Source organism: Vulpes lagopus, chromosome 3 (genome assembly GCF_018345385.1).
Source record: "Vulpes lagopus strain Blue_001 chromosome 3, ASM1834538v1, whole genome shotgun sequence".
In the NCBI taxonomy this organism is placed as follows: domain Eukaryota; kingdom Metazoa; phylum Chordata; class Mammalia; order Carnivora; family Canidae; genus Vulpes; species Vulpes lagopus.
This window is the reverse complement of record NC_054826.1, coordinates 99975000-99996708: the sequence shown is the minus strand read 5'-3', so window position 1 is coordinate 99996708 and position 21709 is coordinate 99975000. Positions and strand designations below refer to the sequence as shown.

Genomic DNA, 21709 nt, shown 5'->3' with positions numbered 1-21709 from the left:
TTTCGCAGACGCAAAGGCAAATCTATTAATAAAATTCCTTCCTGGCAGCTGTCTCCTGGTGTAGATTCAAGGAAATGTATATTCAAAGGAAAGGGGAGGAAATTTTAGCCACAAAGCTGCAGTCACTAGTGCTGCAAGGTCACCCAGAACGGATGCAGTTCCTTAGGATGAGCAAAAAGGTGTAAAGAGAGAAGAGGCAGAGGCTCTCTGATATCACAGGCCAGAAGCAGAGGAGGAGCTGGCAAAGAAGGCCAAGTTAGGATGGTCAACCCAATTTGAGAATGAAGAAAGAGGACCCCCATGGAAACCAAATAGAGGAAGTGTTTGCTAATTTCTTCAGGGAAGCTGGAAAAGCAGAGGGCTTTGGATGGGCCTGGAATAAGTGTCTCACTGCCTCCGTGAAATGTCCCTGGAGAACCTCTTATCCTGCCTTCAGTAATGACAGTGAACTAGTCCACCAGGTTCTGATGGCTCCTCTGGGTCAGGAAGCCACCAGGGCAACTCCTCTTCAGAGCCTGTTACCAATGGTGCATCACTGACTAGGAGCTCCAGAATGAGCAGGATTAGCAGCTTACAAACTTTGCAGCCTGGGACCTCTGCGTCTCCAGTAACAGGAGTGCTTCTGAACATTAGTCCAAAGCAAGGGACCAGAGGGAGAGGCATCTGGGACACACAGTTTGTCACACATACAAACAGTGACGTGGTTTGTTACTATAGCTAGCATTAATTACCCTGACTCTGGGCAGCCCTGGTGGCTCAGCGGTTTAGCGCTGCCTTCAGCCCAGGGCGTGATCCTGAAGACCTGGGATCGAGTCCTGCATCAGGCTTCTGGCATGGAGCCTGCTTCTCTCTCTCTCTCTCTCTCTCTCTCTCTCTCTCTGTGTGTGTGTGTGTGTTTCTCATGAATAAATAATCTTTAAAAAATAATAATAATTACTTTGACTCTGATGGTGCTCCTAAGAGTGGGGTGGAGCTTGTGCAGCTGATAGGAGTTCACACTGTGCTGAATGTAACCTTCTTTGGTTTTCCATAACTGGATTTAGCTTGGCTTCAGTGACCCAGGTTCCAATGAGGCAGTGAGTCGCTCCTCCAAGCCTCCCTTGTGAGTCTCTCCTCTATGCCCTCAGCTCAAACTCTTCCTTTGGCTGTGAAAGAGGTTCTTGATCGCAGTGCAAGCAGTCCCACTCTATGGTTTATAGTGTAAACCATAAGCTTTTGCAATTCTATGTTTTCCTCTCCAAAGTCCCCAATTTGACACCAAAAAATTAGTTTGGCTTTCAGACAGTTGTCTTTTCAAAAGACAATGAAGTCTACATAGGAAGTTGAAAAACAGATAGGTGGCTCCTCTAGGGCTACATAGGAGGTTGAAAAACAGATAGGTAGCTCCTCTAGGGCTCAATCTCCCCCTCCTCTGGCCCTCTCAGAACTCCCTTCCCCCACCAATTACCTTGATTATTGGGGGAAGAGCAGTGGATAAAAGGAATGAGAAGAGCAACTTCTCAATATCACAGACTATTTTCCACCACGTTTATTTACATCTCCCTAATTTATTTCAGATAGGACTAGAGATGGTTCACCTAGATATGCAGAACAAGATAAAGTATCTTCAATGTGAGTAGAGGAGAAACAGACAAAAGAGAAGTGAACATAAGAAAGATGAGGTGCTCCATGGGCTGATCTCACTTCTGTTGTGGAAGCAGGGTTCTGGGAGAGGCTCCCACTAGCATGTGGCTCACAAACTACCTCTACATTGCAACTTCAGGCCCAAGACCTGATGAGTGCTGAGCAGAGTCAGGCCTGCCTGGACCTGGACATAGCAGCTGCTTCGTTCATCATTATTGTACTGCTAACACTTCCAATGGTATGTCAGTGGGATTTACTAACCCAAATGCTGTTCACCATGCCACCCTCCTCTTCAAAGAATGCTCCCAACAAGCCTGCTCCTTAATTCACATCAGACTATAGTCAAGAAAGCCCCCAACTCTTGCCACTTTATTGCTAAGCCAATTCTCCTCCTGTCTTGTTAGATTGAAATGATGTCACAACCAACATCCCTGACTGCAGGGCTGAGTCTCCACCCATGGTCTTCCCCAGCAACCCAACATTTGCAAGCTGGGTAGAAAAATTCATGTCCTCATCTGTGGTAGAGACCATGCCAGATGTTTGCCACAGTATCTCCTTTTCCTAGGCACAAGGGAAGACTACATCTCTCAAGCTCCTTTGAAGTTCATTCTGGGTATTAAAAAAGTGGGCAAAAGAAAAGTAGGTCACTTCTACACTGGGCCTTAAAATATTCTTGCACGATCCTCTGGCAATCCCCTGCCCTTCTGCAGTAACCTTGGAGAAGCAACCACATGTTTTAGATGTCAGTACAGGGCAGCCCCCATGGCACAGCGGTTTAGCGCCGCCTGCAGCCCAGGGCGTGATCCTGGAGACCGTGGATCGAGTCCCACGTCAGGCTCCCTGCATGGAGCCTGCTTCTCCCTCTGCCTGTGTCTCTGCCTCTCTCTCTCCGTCTCTATGAATAAATAAATACAATCTTAAAAAAAAAAAAAGATGTCAGTACAAGATGGAAGGATCAAGAACCCCGTGGACTTTCTTGGAGGAAGCCCTCCCCCCAACCCAGGAGAGCCATCCAACCCACACTGGACAGTGATGTAAGTGATAAATGAAATTTCATTATGTTAAGCCACTGAGATTTGATGTTGTTTCTTACAACAGCTAGCATTAATCACCTTGACTAATACACTACCAAGTTGCTGATGAAAGCCATAGCATGCCCCCATGGCAGTCATTAAAATGCCCTCAAGATGCCATTATGGGATCCCTGGGTGGCGCAGCGGTTTGGCACCTGCCTTTGGCCCAGGGCACGATCCTGGAGACCCAGGATCGAATCCCACATCAGGCTCCCGGTGCATGGAGCCTGCTTCTCCCTCTGCCTATGTCTCTGCCTCTCTCTCTCTCTGTGACTATCATAAATAAAAATAAAAAATTAAAAAAAAAAAAAAAGATGCCATTATGTCGTCAGTCAACTTCAGTTCTCCTGTCATGGGTAGGGACAATCATCTGGTCCAACCCCTCCATCCCCCAAGCAGGTAGTCTCCTATTCCCTGCCTCAGTCACCTGAGGATATTGTGCAGATATGCTCAGAGGCTTTGAGTAGTAGGACATGACAGGACTACAAGATATTAATGCCTAGTTTGGTCTCTGTCTACTCAGTCCAAAGTGGCTGGATATGACAGGTGGACTTGGCATGGGCAAAGGACACCAGCTAATTTTAAACTTATGTCTGGGTTTTCCCAATCAATTCTTTTCTGCCCCTCCCCCCTCCAGTCTCCTTAGCCAAACCACTTACCCAGCTTTCAACACCTCCTGAAGGAGGAATCTTTTAGCCAGACTCTGATAAAATTTCACTGTGCAGTGCATTGGTTTGCTAAGGTACCATAATAGAATACCACAGACCGTGTGGCTTTTTAAAAAAGATTTATTTATTTACTTATTTATTTATTTATTTATTCATTCATTCATTCATGAGAGACACACAGAGAGAGGCAGAGACATAGGCAGAGGAAGAAGCAGGCTCCCAGTGGGAAGCCCGATGTGGGACTCCATCCCAGGACCCCTGGATCACGACCTGAGCCAAAGGCAGATGCTCAACCACTGAGCCACCCAGGTGCCCCTGAGTGGCTTAAACAATAGAAATTTATTTTCTCTCAGCTCTGGAGGTAGGAAGTCTAGGATCAAGGTGTTAGCAGGCTTGGTTTTTCTTGGGGCTTGTAGATGGCCATCTTCTCGCTGTGTCCTCACATAGTCTTTCCTGAGTGAATGCACATCCTTGGTGTCTCTTTATGTCCAAATTTCCTGTTCTTTTAGAGAAAGCAGCCATGCTGGGTTGGCCCCCACCCTAACAGTCTCATTTTTACTCCATTACCTCTTGAAAGGAGATAGTCACATTTTGAGGTTCTGGGGGTTAGAAATTCAACATCTGGACTGGAAGGGACAAATTCAGTCCATAACAATCAGGATCCATTCTATGGTGTTCACAGTCATATTTCTGTGGATTATATAAGAGAAAAAAAAAAGCCTGTTCTCATGGAAGAGTCAGATCAATGACAGCACAGTCTTTACAGGGCATCAAGATTGGACTGGATGTTTTCCACAGTTTTCTAGAAGAAAAAAAATGGGAGAAAATCTCTATACCACCTTGGGTTTGGTGATGAGTTTCTAGATACAACAGCAAAAGCATAATACCCCCACCCAAATCTAATAAACTGGACTTTATTAAATTTAAAAACTTTGCTCTGTGAATAGCACTGTTAAGAGAATGAAAATACAAGTTACCTACTGTGAAAAAATATCTGTAAATCACACTGCAGATAAAGGACTTGTATCCAAAATACACAGGTTTAAAAAAAAAAACTCTGATAATTCAACAATTACAAACAAAAATTTTAATAGACAAAATATCTAAACAGATACCTCACCAAAGAAGATATACAAGTGGCAAATAAGTATATGAAAAGATGCTCAACATCATTTAACATTGGAAAACAAAACAAAAAACAATGAGGGAATCCCTGGGTGGCTCAGCGGTTTAGCGCCTGCCTTTGGCCCAGGGCGCGATCCTGGAGTCCCGGGATCGAGTTCTGGGATTGAGTCTGGAGTCTCGCGTCGGGCTCCCTGCATGGAGCCTGCTTCTCCCTCCTCCTGTGTCTCTGCCTCTCTCTCTCTCTCTCTCTCTCTGTATGACTATCATAAATAAATAATAATAAAAAATTTTAAAAAAAATCTTAAAAAAAAAAAGAAAAAAAAAACAATGAAAACAATGAGAGACACACACACACTAAAGTCCCAAATAACCTTTAGACCAACAATTGCCCACAACAATGTGGAGCAACAGAAATTCTTCATTTATTGCTGGCAGGTTGCAAAATGGTGCAGCCACTTTGGAGACAGTTTGACAGTTTGAGAAAACTAAACTTTGTTTAACTGTAATCATACAACAATTGTACTATATATTTACTCAACTGACTGGAAAGTTATGTCTGCCCTAAAACCTGCCTGTGATTTATTCGTTATTGCCAAAAACTGGAAGCAATCAAGATGTCCTTTCATAGGTGAATGGGTAAAGAAATTGTGGTACATCCATACAATGGAATGATACCAAAAAAAAAAAAAAAAGCTATCAAGACACAGAAACGTGGATGAATATTTCTAGGTGCAAAAAGGACAGTCTGAAAGGCTACATATCATATGATTGCATTTATATGACAATCTAGAAAGGGCAAAACTATAGAGATATCACTTTATAAAGAGATTGGTGGCTGCCAGAAGATGGGGGGGGGGCAGGGGCAGAGAGATTGAGTGGATGAAGCACAGAAACTATTCTAGGGTGGTGACACAGTAATGGCAGATAAATGCCATCACACACTTGTCAGAATCCATAAGCAGTTATAGCACAAAGAGTGACCTTCAATGTATGCAAATTTAAAAATCTCCTAGCAAGTTGGGGCATCCTAAGATGAAAGACAGAATGTGACCGAAGGAATGTAACTGCATTACAAATGTCTAAGGTAACCTCAGTGAGGGGGACAAAACGAAAGGGTGCTGAACTGAGTAAATGTGGGACCAATTGGAGACCACATGGCTACGGGGGCATGTGTGTGCTTGCCATCAGTGACCCAGCCGAGAAGCAGTGACATCCCAGAAGCAATGAACACATCCAGTGCCCAGAACTTAGTTTTGAATATTATTCCCTCTTCTTCCAAGTAAATCAAAGCACCTTGGAGAAATGGCTGATTCTAGGGCTGGGATGACCCTGGACAAACTTGTCACGCCAATTGTAAAACGCACATATGCACACATACCACACACACACAGAGCAATGGAGACTTGCCAAAGGAGCATAGGAGTGAGCTAAAAGAGACTCCCCTAGCCAAATATGGAACAATATGAGCAACAAAATAACTTAGTGCTAGATTATAACCCAAAGTATAAAATAAATATCCATAAATCCATACTGATATAAATAAATGATCAAATAAATAGGGGAGAAGAGACATATCTCCCATGCATAAGGATTCCAAATAATTTATGTTGAGCATAAATTATTTCTACCTTCTTAAGTGTGGACTGCGCATAGTGACTATCTTCCCACGAAGACAGTATTAAGGAGTGGAGGTCACAGTACTTTACAGTGGAGAAACTGACAAATCCAACCTCAGATAGATGATCAAGGTTAACAGCATGTAAATCAGGGTTTTAGCATGTGCCATTGATAAGATATGATGAGAATGACATTTTTTATTAAGATTTTATTTATTTGAGAGAGAGAGAGAGAGAAAGAGAGAAAGAAGGAGCAGGGGGAGGGGCAGAGGGAGAGGGAGAAGCAGACCCCCTGCCGAGCAGAGAGCCTGATGTCTGAGCAGAGAGATTTTTGTTACCAGCTTCTTTCACTTAGCATACTGTTTTTAAGGTTCATTCATGTTATGTGTATCAAGAATTCACTTATTATTATTATTGAGTAGCATTCCATTGCATAGATATACCACAGTTTGTTTATCCATTTACCAATAGATCAATGTATAAATTGTTTCCAGTTTTGGGCTATTGTGATTGGTACTGCTATAAACATTCATGTCCAAGTCTTTATGTACACATATGCTGTCATTTCTCTTGGACACATAAATACTTAGGAATGGGATGGGTAGGTTGCATGATAAGTGTACATTTAGCTTTCCTAAAAAGACTATTTTATTCATTTATTTTGAGGGAGAGAGAGAAAGCATGAGTAGAGGCAGAGGGAGAATCTCAAGTAGACGCCACACTGCGTATAGAACCCAATACAGGGCTTGATCTCATGACCCTGAAATCATGACCCAAGCCAAAATCAAGAGTCCTGCGCTTAACCCACTGAGCCACCCAGGCATCCATAACTTTTTTTTCTCCCTGTAGGCTCCATGTCCAGCGTGGGGCTCAAACTCATGACCCTGATATTAAGAGTCGAGTGCTGTACAGACTGAGCCAGCCAGGTGCCCCACGTTTATCTTTTTAAGAAAACATCAAGCAGTATCCCATAATGGATGTACGATTTTACACTCCCATCAGCAGGGTTGCGTGACTCTATTTTTTTTACCATGTAGAGAAACAACAGTTTATTAATCAAGAAGTCAAAAAAGCACACCAAGTAAAGCCACCCATGTGACTGTCACGGCTTATGTGTAATTACCATGCAGCACAACAATTACGCAGCCTGTTAAGCATTTGGAGGTATGCTCAAAGATGTATTTTATTCCAATATCAGTTGTTCTTTGACCATGTTCTGGGGACACTGGTTCACGCACAGTATTAGGTTTTTTTCCCCCCAAAGAAGATATACTGTAACCTACCCAGCAGAGTTTGTAATGTAAATGAGACTAGAGAACACTCATAGACACATCTACCTCTCTACACACATGCAGTGCATGCACTGCATGCACACACAGTAATTTAGAGCATCTTTGCCTAAGCAAACTGCAAAACATCCAGCTCCATCGTGATGACCTATTAAAAATACCACCTGATCCATCTTTTTTTTTAAAGATTTTATTTATTTATTAATGGGAGACACAGAGAGAGAAAGAGGCAGAGACACAGGCAGAGGGACAAGTAGGCTCCATGCAGGGAGCCGGATGTGAGACTCAATCCCGGATCCTGGGATCAGGCCCTGAGCTGAAGGCAGACACTCAACTGCTGAGCCACCCAGGCATCCCTCACCTGATCCATCTGATCCCCATCCCCCACATCCTCAGAAAAAAAATTTAATAATAAAATTTTAATTTTAGAATACTGTTGGGTGTGCAAAAAAGCTGTTATGGTAGTTCCCTGTTGCCCCACACCCGACATCTCCTATTGCTGGTGTCTTACATTACTATGGTACATTTGTCACAACTGATAAATGTTGATCTTTATCATTAGTTCTGATTCCTTAGCTTTCACCTAATGTCCTTTCTCTGTCCCAAGATCCCACACTGCATCTAGCCATCAGGTCTCGGTAAGCCCTTCCAGTCTGTGACAATATCTAGACTATCCTGTTTTCGATGACCTTGGCTTTGAAGAGCCAAGTATGTTTTGTCTGTATCAGTATTTATTTGGGTTATGATCCAACACTCTCTTATTGACTTTGTTGCTCAAATGCTTCATCATTGGCCTCTGGGAGCTCTTTAGGTAGGTTCCTGTGTCCCTTTGACAAACCTCGTGTTTTAAGAATGTCCTCAATTTAAGTATGCTGATGTTTCTCTTTCTCCTAGTTGAACTGGTTATGGGTTTAGGGGAGGAAGTTCACGGAGGCAAAGTGCTGCTCTCATCACATCAGATAAAGGGCACATGCCATCAACCTGACTTATCCCTGTTGCTATTAACTTTGATCACCTGCCTGAGGGAGAGTTGATCATTTTCTTCACCGTGAAGTACTGTGACCCCCACCCCTTAGTACTGTCCCTGGTGGAAGGAAGTTGCTATGTGCAGCCCACACTTAAATGGGGGAAAGTTATAAATCATTTGAGATTCTTCTGCATGGGAGAGATGTCTTTTCTCCCCTACTTATTCAACCATATGTTTACATCAGCATAGACTCATGGATATTTATTTTATGTTTGGGGTCATAACCTAGTACTACATTATTTATTTTGTTTCTCATATTGTTCCATCTTCAGCCAATGAGATGTCTCTCAATTTGCTCCTGTGTCCCTTTGACAAACCCCACCATATGTGGGTACATGCACGCGAGTGTGTGTGTGTGTGTGTGTGTGTGTGCGCGCGCATTTAGCATTTGTGTACTCTCTGGTACCAGAACATGCTCTAGGATCCTCTTGCATGCTTCCTGCTCCAGACCTAGAATCAGTCATTTGTCTAAGGATCCTGGACTCCTTTTATTGGAGAATATTAGAAGCCAAGATCTGGCACTAGATATGCTCATTGCTGCTGGGGTGTCTTGCTTCTAGGCCCTCTTGCTGACAGAATAAGCAGACATAAGTCCATATACTAACCTATGTATAATACACACAGTCATAAATATTTCTACATGTGTCTATCCACAGCTGTAGTAAGCAAAACACGAGTTCATACTGACATCCCCAGCTTTGATCTAGTACCACGTGGATTATTCTAGCTTCCTCCTTAGCTTGTCTATAGCCTCCCACTCCACTAGGGAGAAACCTGGCTCCTGCCATCCATTTACATAATCGTTTGATTCCAGTGTGCATGTGTGTGATTTCAGAATTGTTAACCTGCACCCCAGTGGGAAACAGCTTCACCTCCTAGAGTACAAGACTGTGTGCAGTTCCATCTGCCTTCAGTTTTACAGACTCCACTCATTTCCAAAGTTACTTAGGTGAGCATCTTTTTGCCCATCCAAACCATTTTTTCTGGGCTGGATCTCACCTTTTTCTGAGGCTAAATCTGACCACTGGGGCTCTGGCAGTGATATTCTCTGTGGAGACTGGATCCCCACGCCCTACTGAGTCTCACCAACCCCCTCTTCCATCTTACATCCCCTCATCTCAAAACAGCCTAGATGAACCCTCTCAAACCACCCACCGAGTTCTATGACCTCATGGGTGTACCCAGCCCATGGCCCAGCTCCAGCCAGCCTCCACTCCTGCCTGAGTATAATTGCTTGCCCCCCAGGACCACACAGCAGGGGCCAGCCACTCTGGGCCCTGGCCAAGCTGTCCAGGCTTCCTGCTGGTCTGCCTGGTAACTGGGGCCTTCTCAGGTTACTCAGAGGATCACTTTGCCTTAGAAACTCCAGCTGTCACCTCGGGCTCATCAGTAACTGACGCCAAGGTCATACTGTTCGTACAGTAGCAGAGGGCTGGCAACAAGCAAGTGTCCCCAGGCATTCCACAAGCCCTGTGCTCTGTCCCTGCAACCACTGAAATCACCAGTGAGGAAGGTGAGCAAACCTGGGAGCACGGGGTGGGAGAGGGACCCAATAATCTGGGATGGGTAGCCCTGAGATGCCTCCCTCTCATGCCCTGAGATAGCCCATCAGCCCTGTCAGGAGCCTGGATTTCTGTTTCTAGGTGAAGGTGAGAGGGCAGACTGACCCACACAAGGAGTTCTGGGTGGGTGGGAGAGAGCTTGGGTGACTCTGCAGGGTTGGCAACACATAGGAGGACTTGACATGGTGCAAAAGCCCAGTGGGGTCTGAGTGCTGGCAGCCACTTTTGCACTGTGGGCTCCACAGGTTGGGTGTAGAGGTGCTAGGCATTGCCTGCTCTGGTCTCTGACAGGCAGCCTTGCCACAGGTATGTGGGCCAGAACAGGTGTGCACATGCATGGGAAACATGTGCCTCTGCCCCAAATTCAGAGTTTACAGCCAGCCCCTCTTTGATTGTGGAGGAGCTACTACTTCTCTCATGGTATAAGAATTGATCTCGGGCTCCTTTAAGACATGGTGATGCCCCCAACCCCATCTGGGCCCAGTGCACCCAGGAGTCCAGTGCTGCCATCAAGCAATAGAGTAAGTGTCCCTGAGGCCCCATGGCAGCATGGCCACCTGGCAGAGGAGGACCAGGTCCCCTGGAATGGGCTTGGAAAGAAGCTGGCCAGCCTTGGGGTGTGACAGCCTCCACCACATGCAAGGTGGAAAGTGTTCACACTGTCCTCTGGTGGCCAGGTGATACAGAGTCTCACTGGTGGTCACTTAAGACCATTTTTTACTAGTCCACGACGCTGTTGGAACCCTGGATCTCCTCCTCACCCCAACTCTCCAGCCGCTAAGACATGTTCAGGCATCTTGGGAAAGGGAGCCATAAGAGGATGACTGACTCCATGCTGGGGGGCTCTGAGCATCTGTGGAGGGCCTTCAAATCCAGCCCTCAGAGGTTCTTTGAAACCAGAGTCAGGAAGTCCTCAGAACTAAAGACTCTTCCTTGGAAAACCAAACCTTCACACCACATATTGCCTACAGTTTCAGAGGCCATCCATGAGCTCTAAACAATCCCTGCTCTAAACAGACATGTAGAAACACACCTAGATTGTTCCGTCTGGGACAGTCACCCTTTTGCCTCCCCAGGCTGTGTTTGTTAACCTTAAAAATAAAAGTTTTTTTTCTAGCAAAAATGGGTTAACCCAGGAATGGTAGAGAATAGCAATTCAGGACAAACAAGCTATGGCAAAAACCATAGGCAAGTCCAACAAATAAAGGAGAGGAATTTTATAGAGAAGAATAAGGAAGTTGGGAGGGATTATTTTGAATAAAATAATAATAATCACGGTTGCTCATTGGCTGAGTTGCAAGGGTGGTCCTCTTGTAGGAGAGGCAATGCGCGTCTTTTCCTGTTGGGCTTGTAATTGATGATTTTTTTCTGTTTGACAATTCTCCTGTTGGGCTTTGGGAGAGATAATCCTTACTATAATTGAGGTAGAATGGTATGGCTCCCCCTTCTGGCCTCCTGACTTGGGTTTATTGAGATTTCCCTTTATTAATTTTCAGGTTTGTGTCTCGTTCCACCTCACCAGGCCACACAACATGGCCTTTTTTGGAGGACAGAGGTTCCACCTCCCCCTGAGCCTGTCCTAAAGTCAGGACCTGGGAGACCTCCAAATCAGTCATACCATGCTTCCCCAAGGAAGTCCAAAAGGAGAGTCCTACAATTCAAAGGGCAAATACCTGCCAAAGTCAGTAGGCATTTGTGAGCGCATGGCACTGGGAAGTCCTTATTTTACATGGAAGTTGGTGAACTTGAGGCACTGCTGAATCTAGGAGTTGAGACACAATAGTGTCTTAACTTAAGCACTAATCCTCCACCTGGAGGCAGAGAGAAGTAAAGGCCCAGACTGGCGCATCTCCTGGGTCTTTAAGCAGCCTGCAGCGCAGCAGACCAGGGCCTCGATGAATCCCCTGTGCCCTCTCTTTCCCTCTTCAGCTGCCCCGCCAGCGCTGCCATGCCCGCCACCAACCAGGGCTGGCCCGAAGACTTCGGCTTCCGCCTGGGTGGCTCGGGCCCCTGCTTCGTCCTGGAGGTGACAGAAGGGAGCAGCGCACACGCTGGGGGTCTGCGGCCCGGAGACCAGATCCTGGAGGTGGAGGGGCTGGCTGTGGGTGGCCTGAGCCAGGAGCGCCTCGTGCGCCTGGCCCGGCGCTGCCCGCGCGTGCCGCCCAGCCTCGGGGTGCTCCCCAGTCCCGACGGCGACCCAGGCGCGGGATCCCGCTGCGCATCCCCGACCGCAGCCCCGTGGCCCGCGCGCTGCGGCCCAGGCCTCTCCCTGGGCCGCGAGCTGCTGCGCCTGGCCCGCCGCAAGCGCCCGGATGCTGTGCACCGGGAGCGCAGACGCAAGGCCCAGGAGTTCAGCCGCAAGGTAGGACGCGCGTGGGGTGGGGTGTGGTTGGCCGGGTACCCTTCTGGGGCCTGGTATGGCTCCCACAACCTGGAGCCGAGGAGTCTTTTTTTTTTTTTTTAATTTTTTTTTATTATTTATTTATGATAGTCACAGAGAGAGAGAGAGAGAGGCAGAGACACAGGCAGAGGGAGAAGCAGGCTCCATGCACCGGGAGCCCGACGTGGGATTCGATCCCGGGTCTCCAGGATCGCGCCCTGGGCCAAAGGCAGGCGCCAAACCGCTGCGCCACCCAGGGATCCCGCCGAGGAGTCTTCTAGGGACACATTTGCCAGAAATATAAAGACACGCGAGCTTCAAGGCTCTTTACCTAATTTTGTAATTCTGTTTGGTTGTTTTATAGGGGTTGCTTTTCTTTTTTACTGAGATACACAGGTGTAAAGTACATTAAGTGTACAGCTCACTAGATTTTACATGTGCACACACCCTTGTAATCACCACCCTGCTCAAAATGCAGATCGACAGAATATAGGTAATGATAGAAAATGAAATGATTCCTTTACCCCCAGAAATTTCCTATGTTCCCCTTTCTCTATTGGTTCCATCAAGAGGTTGCTGCTATTTGGGCTTGCATCATTAGAGATGACTTTTGCCTGTTTGTGAACTTTTTAAAAAAGATTGTATTTATTTATTTGATGGAAAGAGAGAGAGAGAGAGAGCAAGCTGGGGGAACAGCAGAGGGAAAGGGAGAAGAAGTAGGTGTCCAGCTGAGCAGGGAGCCCTACTCAGGGCTCAATCCCAGAACCTCGGGATCATGACCTGAGCTGAAGGCAGATGCTTAACTGCCTGAACCACTCAGGTATCTCCCTTTTGTGAACTTCATATTAGTGGATATACAGGGGACACCTGGGTGGCTCAGCGGTTAAGTGTCAGTCTTCCGGCTCAGGGCATGATGCTGGAGTCCTGGGGATCGAGTCCCACATCAGGCTCCCTGCATGGAGCCTGCTTCTCCCTCTGCCTATGTCTCTGCTTCTCTCTCTGTGTGTCTCTCATGAATAAATAAATAAAATCTTTTTTAAAAAATGGATGTACAGCACATAACTCTTTGGTGCTGAGCCTCTTGTGCTCAACATTTTGCTGTGACTTTCATCCACATCGTGTGGCAGTGGATCATTCCTTCTATTGTCTGTCTGACTAACATAGTGTCTTAGTCTGTAACAAAATCCCAGAGACCAGGAGGCTTATAAACAACAGGAATTTATTTCAATTCATTTCTCACATTTCTGGAAGCCAGAAGTCCAGGATCTTAGCACCAGCGGATTTGGTGTCTGGTGAGAGCCACTTTCTGGTTCCTAGCTGGTGCCTTCTCACTGTGTGTGCCTTCTAACATGGTGGAGAGGGCAAGGAAGCTCTCTGGGGTCTCTTTTGTAAGGGCACTAATCCCATTCATAAGGGCTCTACCCTCGTGACGTAAGCACCTCCCAGACGCCCCACCTCCTAATGCCATCATCTTTGGGGCTTAGGGTTTTAAGATATGAATTTGGAAGGAACACGAACATTCAGACAATAGCACATAGTTTGTTTTTGTTTTTGTTTTTGTTTTTAAAGAGCCACACTTGTTTTAAGCCCTCACAAAACTGGGATCTGGCTCTGCCTTACACAGTAGTCTGGCTGGCTAGTTGGCAACAAGAGGCCCTGATTCAAGTCCCCTGATCTTCCAAAGGCATCAGACTTTGGCACGAGCAAGCCCTAAGGGGTGGCTGGTGGAAAGTTAGGACTTCCCTGAGGACTGAGCATCAGATCCTAGAATGACTAACATCCTTAGCCACAAGAGGAGCCCAAGGTCTAAGTCATCTACAGGAAGCAAGGAGCAGCCACCAAGAGAGGTAGAGACCCAGAGCTAGAAAAGGACTTCTGAGGATGGAGCTGGACTTTAGACCTGAATCCCAAGTAATCCCTGATTTGCAGAAACCTGGATCTTTTCTGGAAAAATCCAGGCAAATCCAGGCAACCTGGTTGGGACACAGTCAGGGAGAAAGAGGCTGAGTAGTATCATCATATCTACTGGGACCTACTGGAAGGTGTCAGTATAGCAACTACCTGAGACCTTCCACCCTCCTAACTTGTCCTTCAGAGCCTTCAGATGTGGATGCCCAGCCCAACATCCTGGAAACTCAGTTTGGTGATTAGGACACTTAAGTTCAAAGGCACCCTCACTTTTCCTCCATGGAAAGGGCACTGTTCATTCCTCCTTTTGGCAGAGCTTGGCCATGAGGTTTTGGTGGGCAGAGGACTAGAACCCTGCTATTAGAGAAATGACTACCAGCCCACTGCCCAGGTACCAGATCTCCATCCACCTGGCCTTCTTCAGTGCCCAAGCATGGTCCAGTCCTCCTTCCTTCTAAACTGAATCCCCTCAGGAGCCTCATCCCCACCATGTACCCTGGCATGACCCTGTGTCTGGGCAGGACCCCAACTTGAGCCTTTTAGCCCATGATCCTGAGCAGGCCAGTCTCTGTAGCCAAGTGTATGCAGTCACTCACACATACATGCAAGATTCAGCTCTCGCCTCCCTAGGTCACCAGGGTACAACTCCTCAGAAGATGCAGTTTCTTTCTATCCCCAGAATAGGCTCTGCTGTTATAGCAAACAGCAAACATCTTGGGGCCTTTGCACACCCCACAGGTTTATTCTCCATCCACACAAAGTCCTCTAAAAGTCCAGGCAACTCTCCAGGATGGCTGACACAAGGCCTCAACATGCCAGACGCCCCCATCTGAACCTGCAGCTTTGGGAGTTTCTGTAGAAGAGGAAGAGAGGGTGGAAATGTGTGCATTGGCTCTTAAGGACTTCAGAGAGGGAGCAAAGCACTGCACCCGCAGCCCGTGCTCATTGGCCACAATTAGTCACGCCACTGCTTCCAAAGGGTGCCGGGAAATGCAGTCTTCTGTGCGCTCAGAGAGGGGAGGGGAGCTAGCAATATTGGTGAGCACTAGTGGCTTAATCCCTTCTGGATGCTGTAACAGAATATCAGCCTGGATGGCTTAGAAACTGCAGGAATTGGGGATCCCTGGGTGGTGCAGTGGTGCAGTGGTTTGGTGCCTGCCTTTGGCCCAGGGTGTGATCCTGGAGACCCGGGGTGGAATCCCATGTCGGACTCCCGGTGCATGGAGCCTGCTTCTCCCTCTGCCTGTGTCTCTGCCTCTCTCTCTCTCTCTCTCTGTGACTATCATAAATAAATAAAGAAAAAAAATATTTAGAAAGAAAGAAAGAAAGAAAGAAAAAAGAAAGAAAGAAAGAAAGAAAGAAAGAAAGAAACTGCAGGAATTTATTTCCTACAGCTCTGGAGGCCAGAAGTCCATGATCAGAGTGCCAACATGGCAGAATGAGGGCTCTCTTCTGGGTTGCAGACCTCTCGTGTCTTCACGGGAGGGAAGGAGCTGGGAGGTCTCTGGAGTGTCTTTCATAAGGACACTGATCCCATTTGCAAGGAACCACCCTCATGATCTCATCCCTTCCCAAAGGTCCCACCTCCTGATACCATCACATTGGACATTAGGTTTGCAGCCTATGAATGGGGGCCGGGGCGGGGGGGACACCACCATTCAGACTGCAGTCACTAGTAATGTCTGCTATAATTCCAGATGACCTGCTACAGAACCAAAGGCGTGTCCCAGACTCCATCCAACCCCTGCAAAGTTGTAAGAGGGCATGCTCAGAGCCCCCAGAAGGGCAGGGTGGACATGCAGACCTGGCCACAAAGCAGGGCCAGGGTGGCGACTGCCAGAGGGAGGGAGGAATCTGACTGGCTGCCCAGGCCAGCCATGATGTGTGTTCTACCAAGGGGGAGTGGGAGTGGTGGGTTCTGGTTTGAGCTCACCAAGCACCTGCAAAAACTGAGAGCAAATCCCCAGAAGAGACTGCCTGGGGACAATCAAGGACTTTCTGACAATTAGCTCCCGGGTTGTCGCCAGTGCTCTCTCTGCCCCAGTTTTTCCTCCTTGAAGATTCTGATATTTAATAGAAAATCCATTAGCATCCCGTGATGGTGCCTCATGCTTAGATGTAGGTTGAGAGCATCTGGGTAATGGCTGACACCAAAGCCGCACTGTGGCACAGGCCCCAGGGGGGGGAACTATTTTTTCCTCTTTCTTACATAAAACGTCTTTCCAGCTAGCCATGTTCTCCTTTGAATTGAGGCTGCAGCTGACTTTGATTGCAAAACCCTAACCTTCCTTGGCACAGTGGATGTGTGTGTGTGGGGGGGGTGCTGGTGCTGCAGCCTGCCCTACTCACTGCCAGGGAAACTGAGGTCGCCAGGGGAGTCACAGGAAATGCAGTGAGAGAACAGCTGGCCATTTGTGGCTCTTCGGTTCAGTTCCATAAACGTTCACTGAGTGCCTACTATGTGCCAAGCCCTGTGCTTGATGCTAAGCAGGAACAAGACGTTAGGTCTGGGTCTCAGGCCATCATAGGAGGAGACAAACAGTAACACAGACTTTGTGGGGTGCACGTGCTAGGACTCTGGCATGATGCCCTTGAAGTCCCGTTTTATGGCATCACCACCTCTGGAAAGCCTGCCTTAATCTCCTGGTGCGACTATCTAGGAAGGAGTTGGGCATGCCATTCTGAAGCTCTGGAGCAAGCATTGGGCTGAAGATCGAGCTCCAGAAGTCACCCTTTGGGGTCCTTGCCCAGAGAATTGCCACGGAGTGCTGCAAGTAGGGGGCGCACTGCAGTAGATCAGGGTAGTTGTATCGAAGCAAGAAGTGTCGACAGCTCTGGGCCAGAAGAATTAAGAGGTTGCTTGGGTTGCAGGGTAAGGGGACTTCATGTACTCATGTATTTAAAGGAGAGACTTGAATATTTATACAAGCTGAAGGGAAGAAGGCAGTAGAGACACTGAAATCCACGTGTTTCGCCATCATTGGTTGTGGATCTGTGATGCGCTGAGACCAGGGAGATGGCTGTGATGAGGACAAGCAGGGAACCTGTTGTCCCTGTGGGAAAAAGCCAGCGAGGAAGTGCACAAATCTATAAACAAGCTATCTGGGGATCATGATTGTGGAAGGAAGAAAAGAACAGGGAGATGAGAGAGAAAGGTAGGGGGGCTGCTTGGCCAGGGTGGTCAGGAAAGCTCTGTGAGGAGGTGACTTTCGAGCTGAGAGCCGAGTGACAAGTAGATGGAGGAAAAGAAGGTGGGGTCAGGTGGGGCCGTGGGTGTCTGGATTGGAGGGTTGACCTTGGCCAGGGAGATGGGGAGCTCTTCATCCTCTGACAGCAGAGGGTGGTGGGGAAGGATGCTGTCTACGGACGTTGGGGGTGAATGGAAGGTGATAGAGGTGGTATCAAACAGCCCTAGCTCTGGCTAAGGTTGCATCTACTCTCCCCTGAAAGTGAGACACAGCAAACCCACACATTCACTCCACGCCCAGCCTCCCATCTCTGCTTCAGGGTCAGCTGAGGGCGTCAGTGTTCAGACACCCCCAGACCTCCTGACTATCACGGGAGGGCTCTCATGGAGTATGGACAGACAACGTTTAATTGTTGCAAAAACAAAAAGTAACAATTTCAGACACAAAAGTCACACACCGTATGATCCCATTCACAAGGAGTATCCAGTATAAGCAAATCCACGGAGAGAGAAAACCAATTAGTGGTTGCCAGAGGCTGGGGACGAGGGGAATGAGGAGCAAGTATTTCATGAGTACAGAGTTTCTATTTGGGGGGTATGAATATGTTCCGGAACTGGATAATGGTGATAGTTACACCACACAGTGGATGTACTTAACGCCACTGAATTGTACATGTTAAAATGGTTACAATGGTAAATTGTATGTTATGTGCATTTTTATCACAGTAAAAAATAAAGGAAAAGAAAAGGAACAATAATAACATGTTTCCCTTTTCTTGACTGTATAAATCATACAAGCTTGCTATAGAAAAAATGGAAACCATTGACTTATTTTAGAAAATCCAAATCACTATAAAACTTAGTGCATATTTCTAATTCATAGATATATGTGTAATCATATATATCTAAAAATATAACACTGTGTATTCCATTTGTTTTTTTTAAAAGATATTATTTATTTATTCATGAGAGACACAGAGGCAGAGACATAGGCAGAGAGAGAAGCATGGTCAGTCCCAGGACCCTGGGATCACAACCTGAGCTGAAGGCAGATGCTCAACCACTGACCCACCCAGTGGCTCAGACAACCCTGTGTATTCCATTTGTAAACTGCTCTTCTCACTTGCCTGTTCATCGCATTTTTCTGCATATTTTATAACAGCCTTATTGAGATAGATTCACATATCATACAATCTACTCATTTAAAATGTACAATCCAGTGGTTTTGGGTATATTCATAGATTTGTGCAACCATCACCATGACCAGCTTTAGAATACTCTGGTCACTCCCAAAAGAATCTCCACACCCTTAGCCATCACTCTGCATTTCATAGTTCTATTTTTTTAAAGATTTATTTATTAGAGAGAGAGCAGGGGAGGCTCAGAGGGAGAGAATCCTCAAGCAGACTCCTCACTGAGCATGGAGCCCAGCATGGGGTTTTATCCCAGGACCCTGAGATCATGACCTGAGCTGAAATCAAGAGTCGGACACTATCCACTGAGCCACCTAGGTGCACTTTATGGTTTTAAATAAAAATCCCCAGCATCATTCTTTCTGGCCAAAAAGTACACATTGCATCAAATTGAAAGCATGTTAATTGCAAGACACCCCGTTTTTTTTTTTACCACAAAAAGAGAAATACCTCTGGCAATAAACCCATGACACATGCTTCCTTATCACCTTACTTTTCACTTGATTTAGTAGTTATTGCAAAAGGACTTTAGACTTATTTGAACATATTTAGTACCAGCAATGCACATAAAGTGTAAGTAACAATATGAACACCCACGACTACATCCATATACATGCCCAGGAATGGCTACTAGTCATAAGATACATCCTGATTTCAGGGACGTTAAAATATGGGGGAAAAAAAAAGGTTAACCCAGAATCAACAATATCTAGTACTACAGAATATCAAGTGGACTTGGCTCTCAAACAACAGAAGTTGACTCTGCTAACTTAGGCAGGAAAGGGATTTGATTTGTGGGAGGAACAGTTTGCAGAATCCCAGCTGGATATCCAGCCTTAGAACCAGGATGGGATGGGCAACCTGGAGCCCAGCTGTCCTAAATTACCCCACTAGGGAAGTATGCTCAGGGTGCGCTGTGGGGCTTGGCCACCACCCTCAGCAAGCTCTGCTGTCCCCATCTCTCTGCATCATATTTTCAAGAGCCAAAACCCTGGACCAGAGCCTACAACTGTCCCCAGACGACCACATAACTGCCAGGGTCCTGCCTCCCACATAGTCTGGGGTTTCCTCTTTTCTTAGCCAAATAGCCGGGACTATAAATATCCCTCAAATGGATGAGCTAAAATTATCCATTCCATATTATCAGATATCTATATTGCTTCCAATATATCTGTTTTATGAACAATGCAGAGGTGAACCTTTTCACTCATATATCGTCGTGCACCATCTTGTTTCTCAGGACATACCTAGGATCCATTTCTAGATCATTGAGTAAGATGATGGGTGCATTTTTAGGCTCTGGATACACTTACCAAAGCTGCCCTCCAGAAACATGGTGCCTATTTGCATGCCCCTTTCCAATAGCTGCATGGACTCCTCTGAATAGATGTACCTTGATTTGTATCAGCTGGTTTGTACACAAAGCAGAAAAAAAACAGAAGTCCAGAGGGGGCACTAAGGGAATCCAAATTCAGGGAGAGGCACACACTCCAGGGCTTCTTTGTAACACCAGAATATTCTCTGTGGGATCTCTCAGTGAACAGTGTGGTGGAAAGGAGTATAGTGTTATAATAATAGTAACTAGCAATTATTGAGTGCCTGGTGCATTTTAAAGCTCTTGTATTGATTCCTTTGATCCTTATAATGCTTAGTAGAAGGCCTTTCTCTTAGTAGGAGTCCTGACCCCATGGCCTTGGGCAAGTCATTCCACCTAGACCAGCCTCGGTTTGCTTGGATGTAAATAAAGATACTAGCCCTGCTATCTTGTATGGCTGCCCTGAGGCTGGAAATGACGACATTTAGGTAAAAAGCTTGCAACAGTGCTCAGGCAGGGCTCCCTTGGCAGCTGTCCTGTGGAGGTAAACTGAGGGAGGAAGGGAAGGAGGTGAGCAGGGTTCCGTTCTGGTCCATGTGGTCATTCACCAGACCCTTCCTCACAGGTGGATGAAATCTTGGGGGACCAGCCAACTGCCAAGAAACGGGTATTTGCTGCACTGAAGCAATTCGCAGCTGAGCAGCAGGTAGATGACCTGGTGCGGGCGCTCACCCTGGAGCTGCCCCTTGAGGCCCATGCACCACTCCTGGACAACCTCAGGTACCTCATTTGGGGGAGGAATAGGCAGGCAGGGTGTGCCTAGCTCAGAGGTACCCACTCTCCCACCAGCACCCCAGGCACTGCTGCTGCACGTCCTGCTACTGAACTGGGCCCAACACCGACCCACTCCCAGGGTGGGCCAGTGACCCTGAACGCTGACCCTGGTCAGGGTGGCTGTTGGCTCTGCTGGGTATGAGGGCATTGCTGTGAGTGAGAATGGATTGGCTGCTACATGTTGGGCTGGCACAGGCTGCAGAGAGGACCAACCTCCTGCAGAAAGGACATCCCCATGCTACAAACAATTGGTACCCTCAGCCCTTTGATGATGCCAAGCCCTGTGCCCAGGACCTCATCAGGGCCTAGAGGAACACTCTCTGGATGAATCATCCCAGCATGATTGTTATCCCCATTTCTTGGAAGCAAACTGAGGCTCAGAGAGATTAAGAGGCTGGCCCAAAAGTCACACAGCAAATGAGCAGCTGTCACAGGACCGTGAAACCATCAGCTATGCACTTTCTGTTCTTCTGCTTAGCTTTAGAGCCCTGTACGTTTATCCTTTAGGAAAAAAAATTCATGGTGGTTTTATACCTGGAGTGGCCCTGGAATTTTCCGAACCCCCCCCCCCACACACACACACACACACTCGCAACTTTCCTGCCAGGGCATCACTGACCTGTACAGCACAGCTTTGATCAGGCCCCCTCTGGGCCTTAGTGATGCCTTCGCTGCCGGGATCCTGTGGGGGGGAGGGGGGTGGTTTCTCTCCTCACCCTGCCTCCAGGGCCTGCCACTGCTCCCCCCACTTCCTGGGCACAGCCCGCCCCCTCCCCTTGCTGCCATTCACCCCGCAGCCTGCCCCTCCCTCTGGGCCTGGCCAATGTCAGGGATGGGGCTGGTCAACCCCCCGCCCCCCTAACAAAGCCTGGGCGCAGCAGCTCAGCTCTGCAGCGGAGCACAGAAGGC

The 21709-nt window shown here is 47.2% G+C and overlaps 1 protein-coding gene across 1 annotated transcript in view; it reads left to right on the top strand.

The window, feature by feature from the left end:
- Nucleotides 1–11931: 11931 nt before the first annotated feature.
- Nucleotides 11932–21709, top strand: part of LOC121487758 (Grid2 interacting protein) — a 33962-nt gene continuing 24184 nt past the window's right edge. Inside the window, exons 1-2 of the mRNA XM_041749743.1 lie at nucleotides 11932–12345; nucleotides 20592–20746. Of these exons, the coding sequence (XP_041605677.1) occupies nucleotides 11932–12345; nucleotides 20592–20746 (569 nt within the window). The remainder of the gene's footprint in view (nucleotides 12346–20591; nucleotides 20747–21709) is intronic.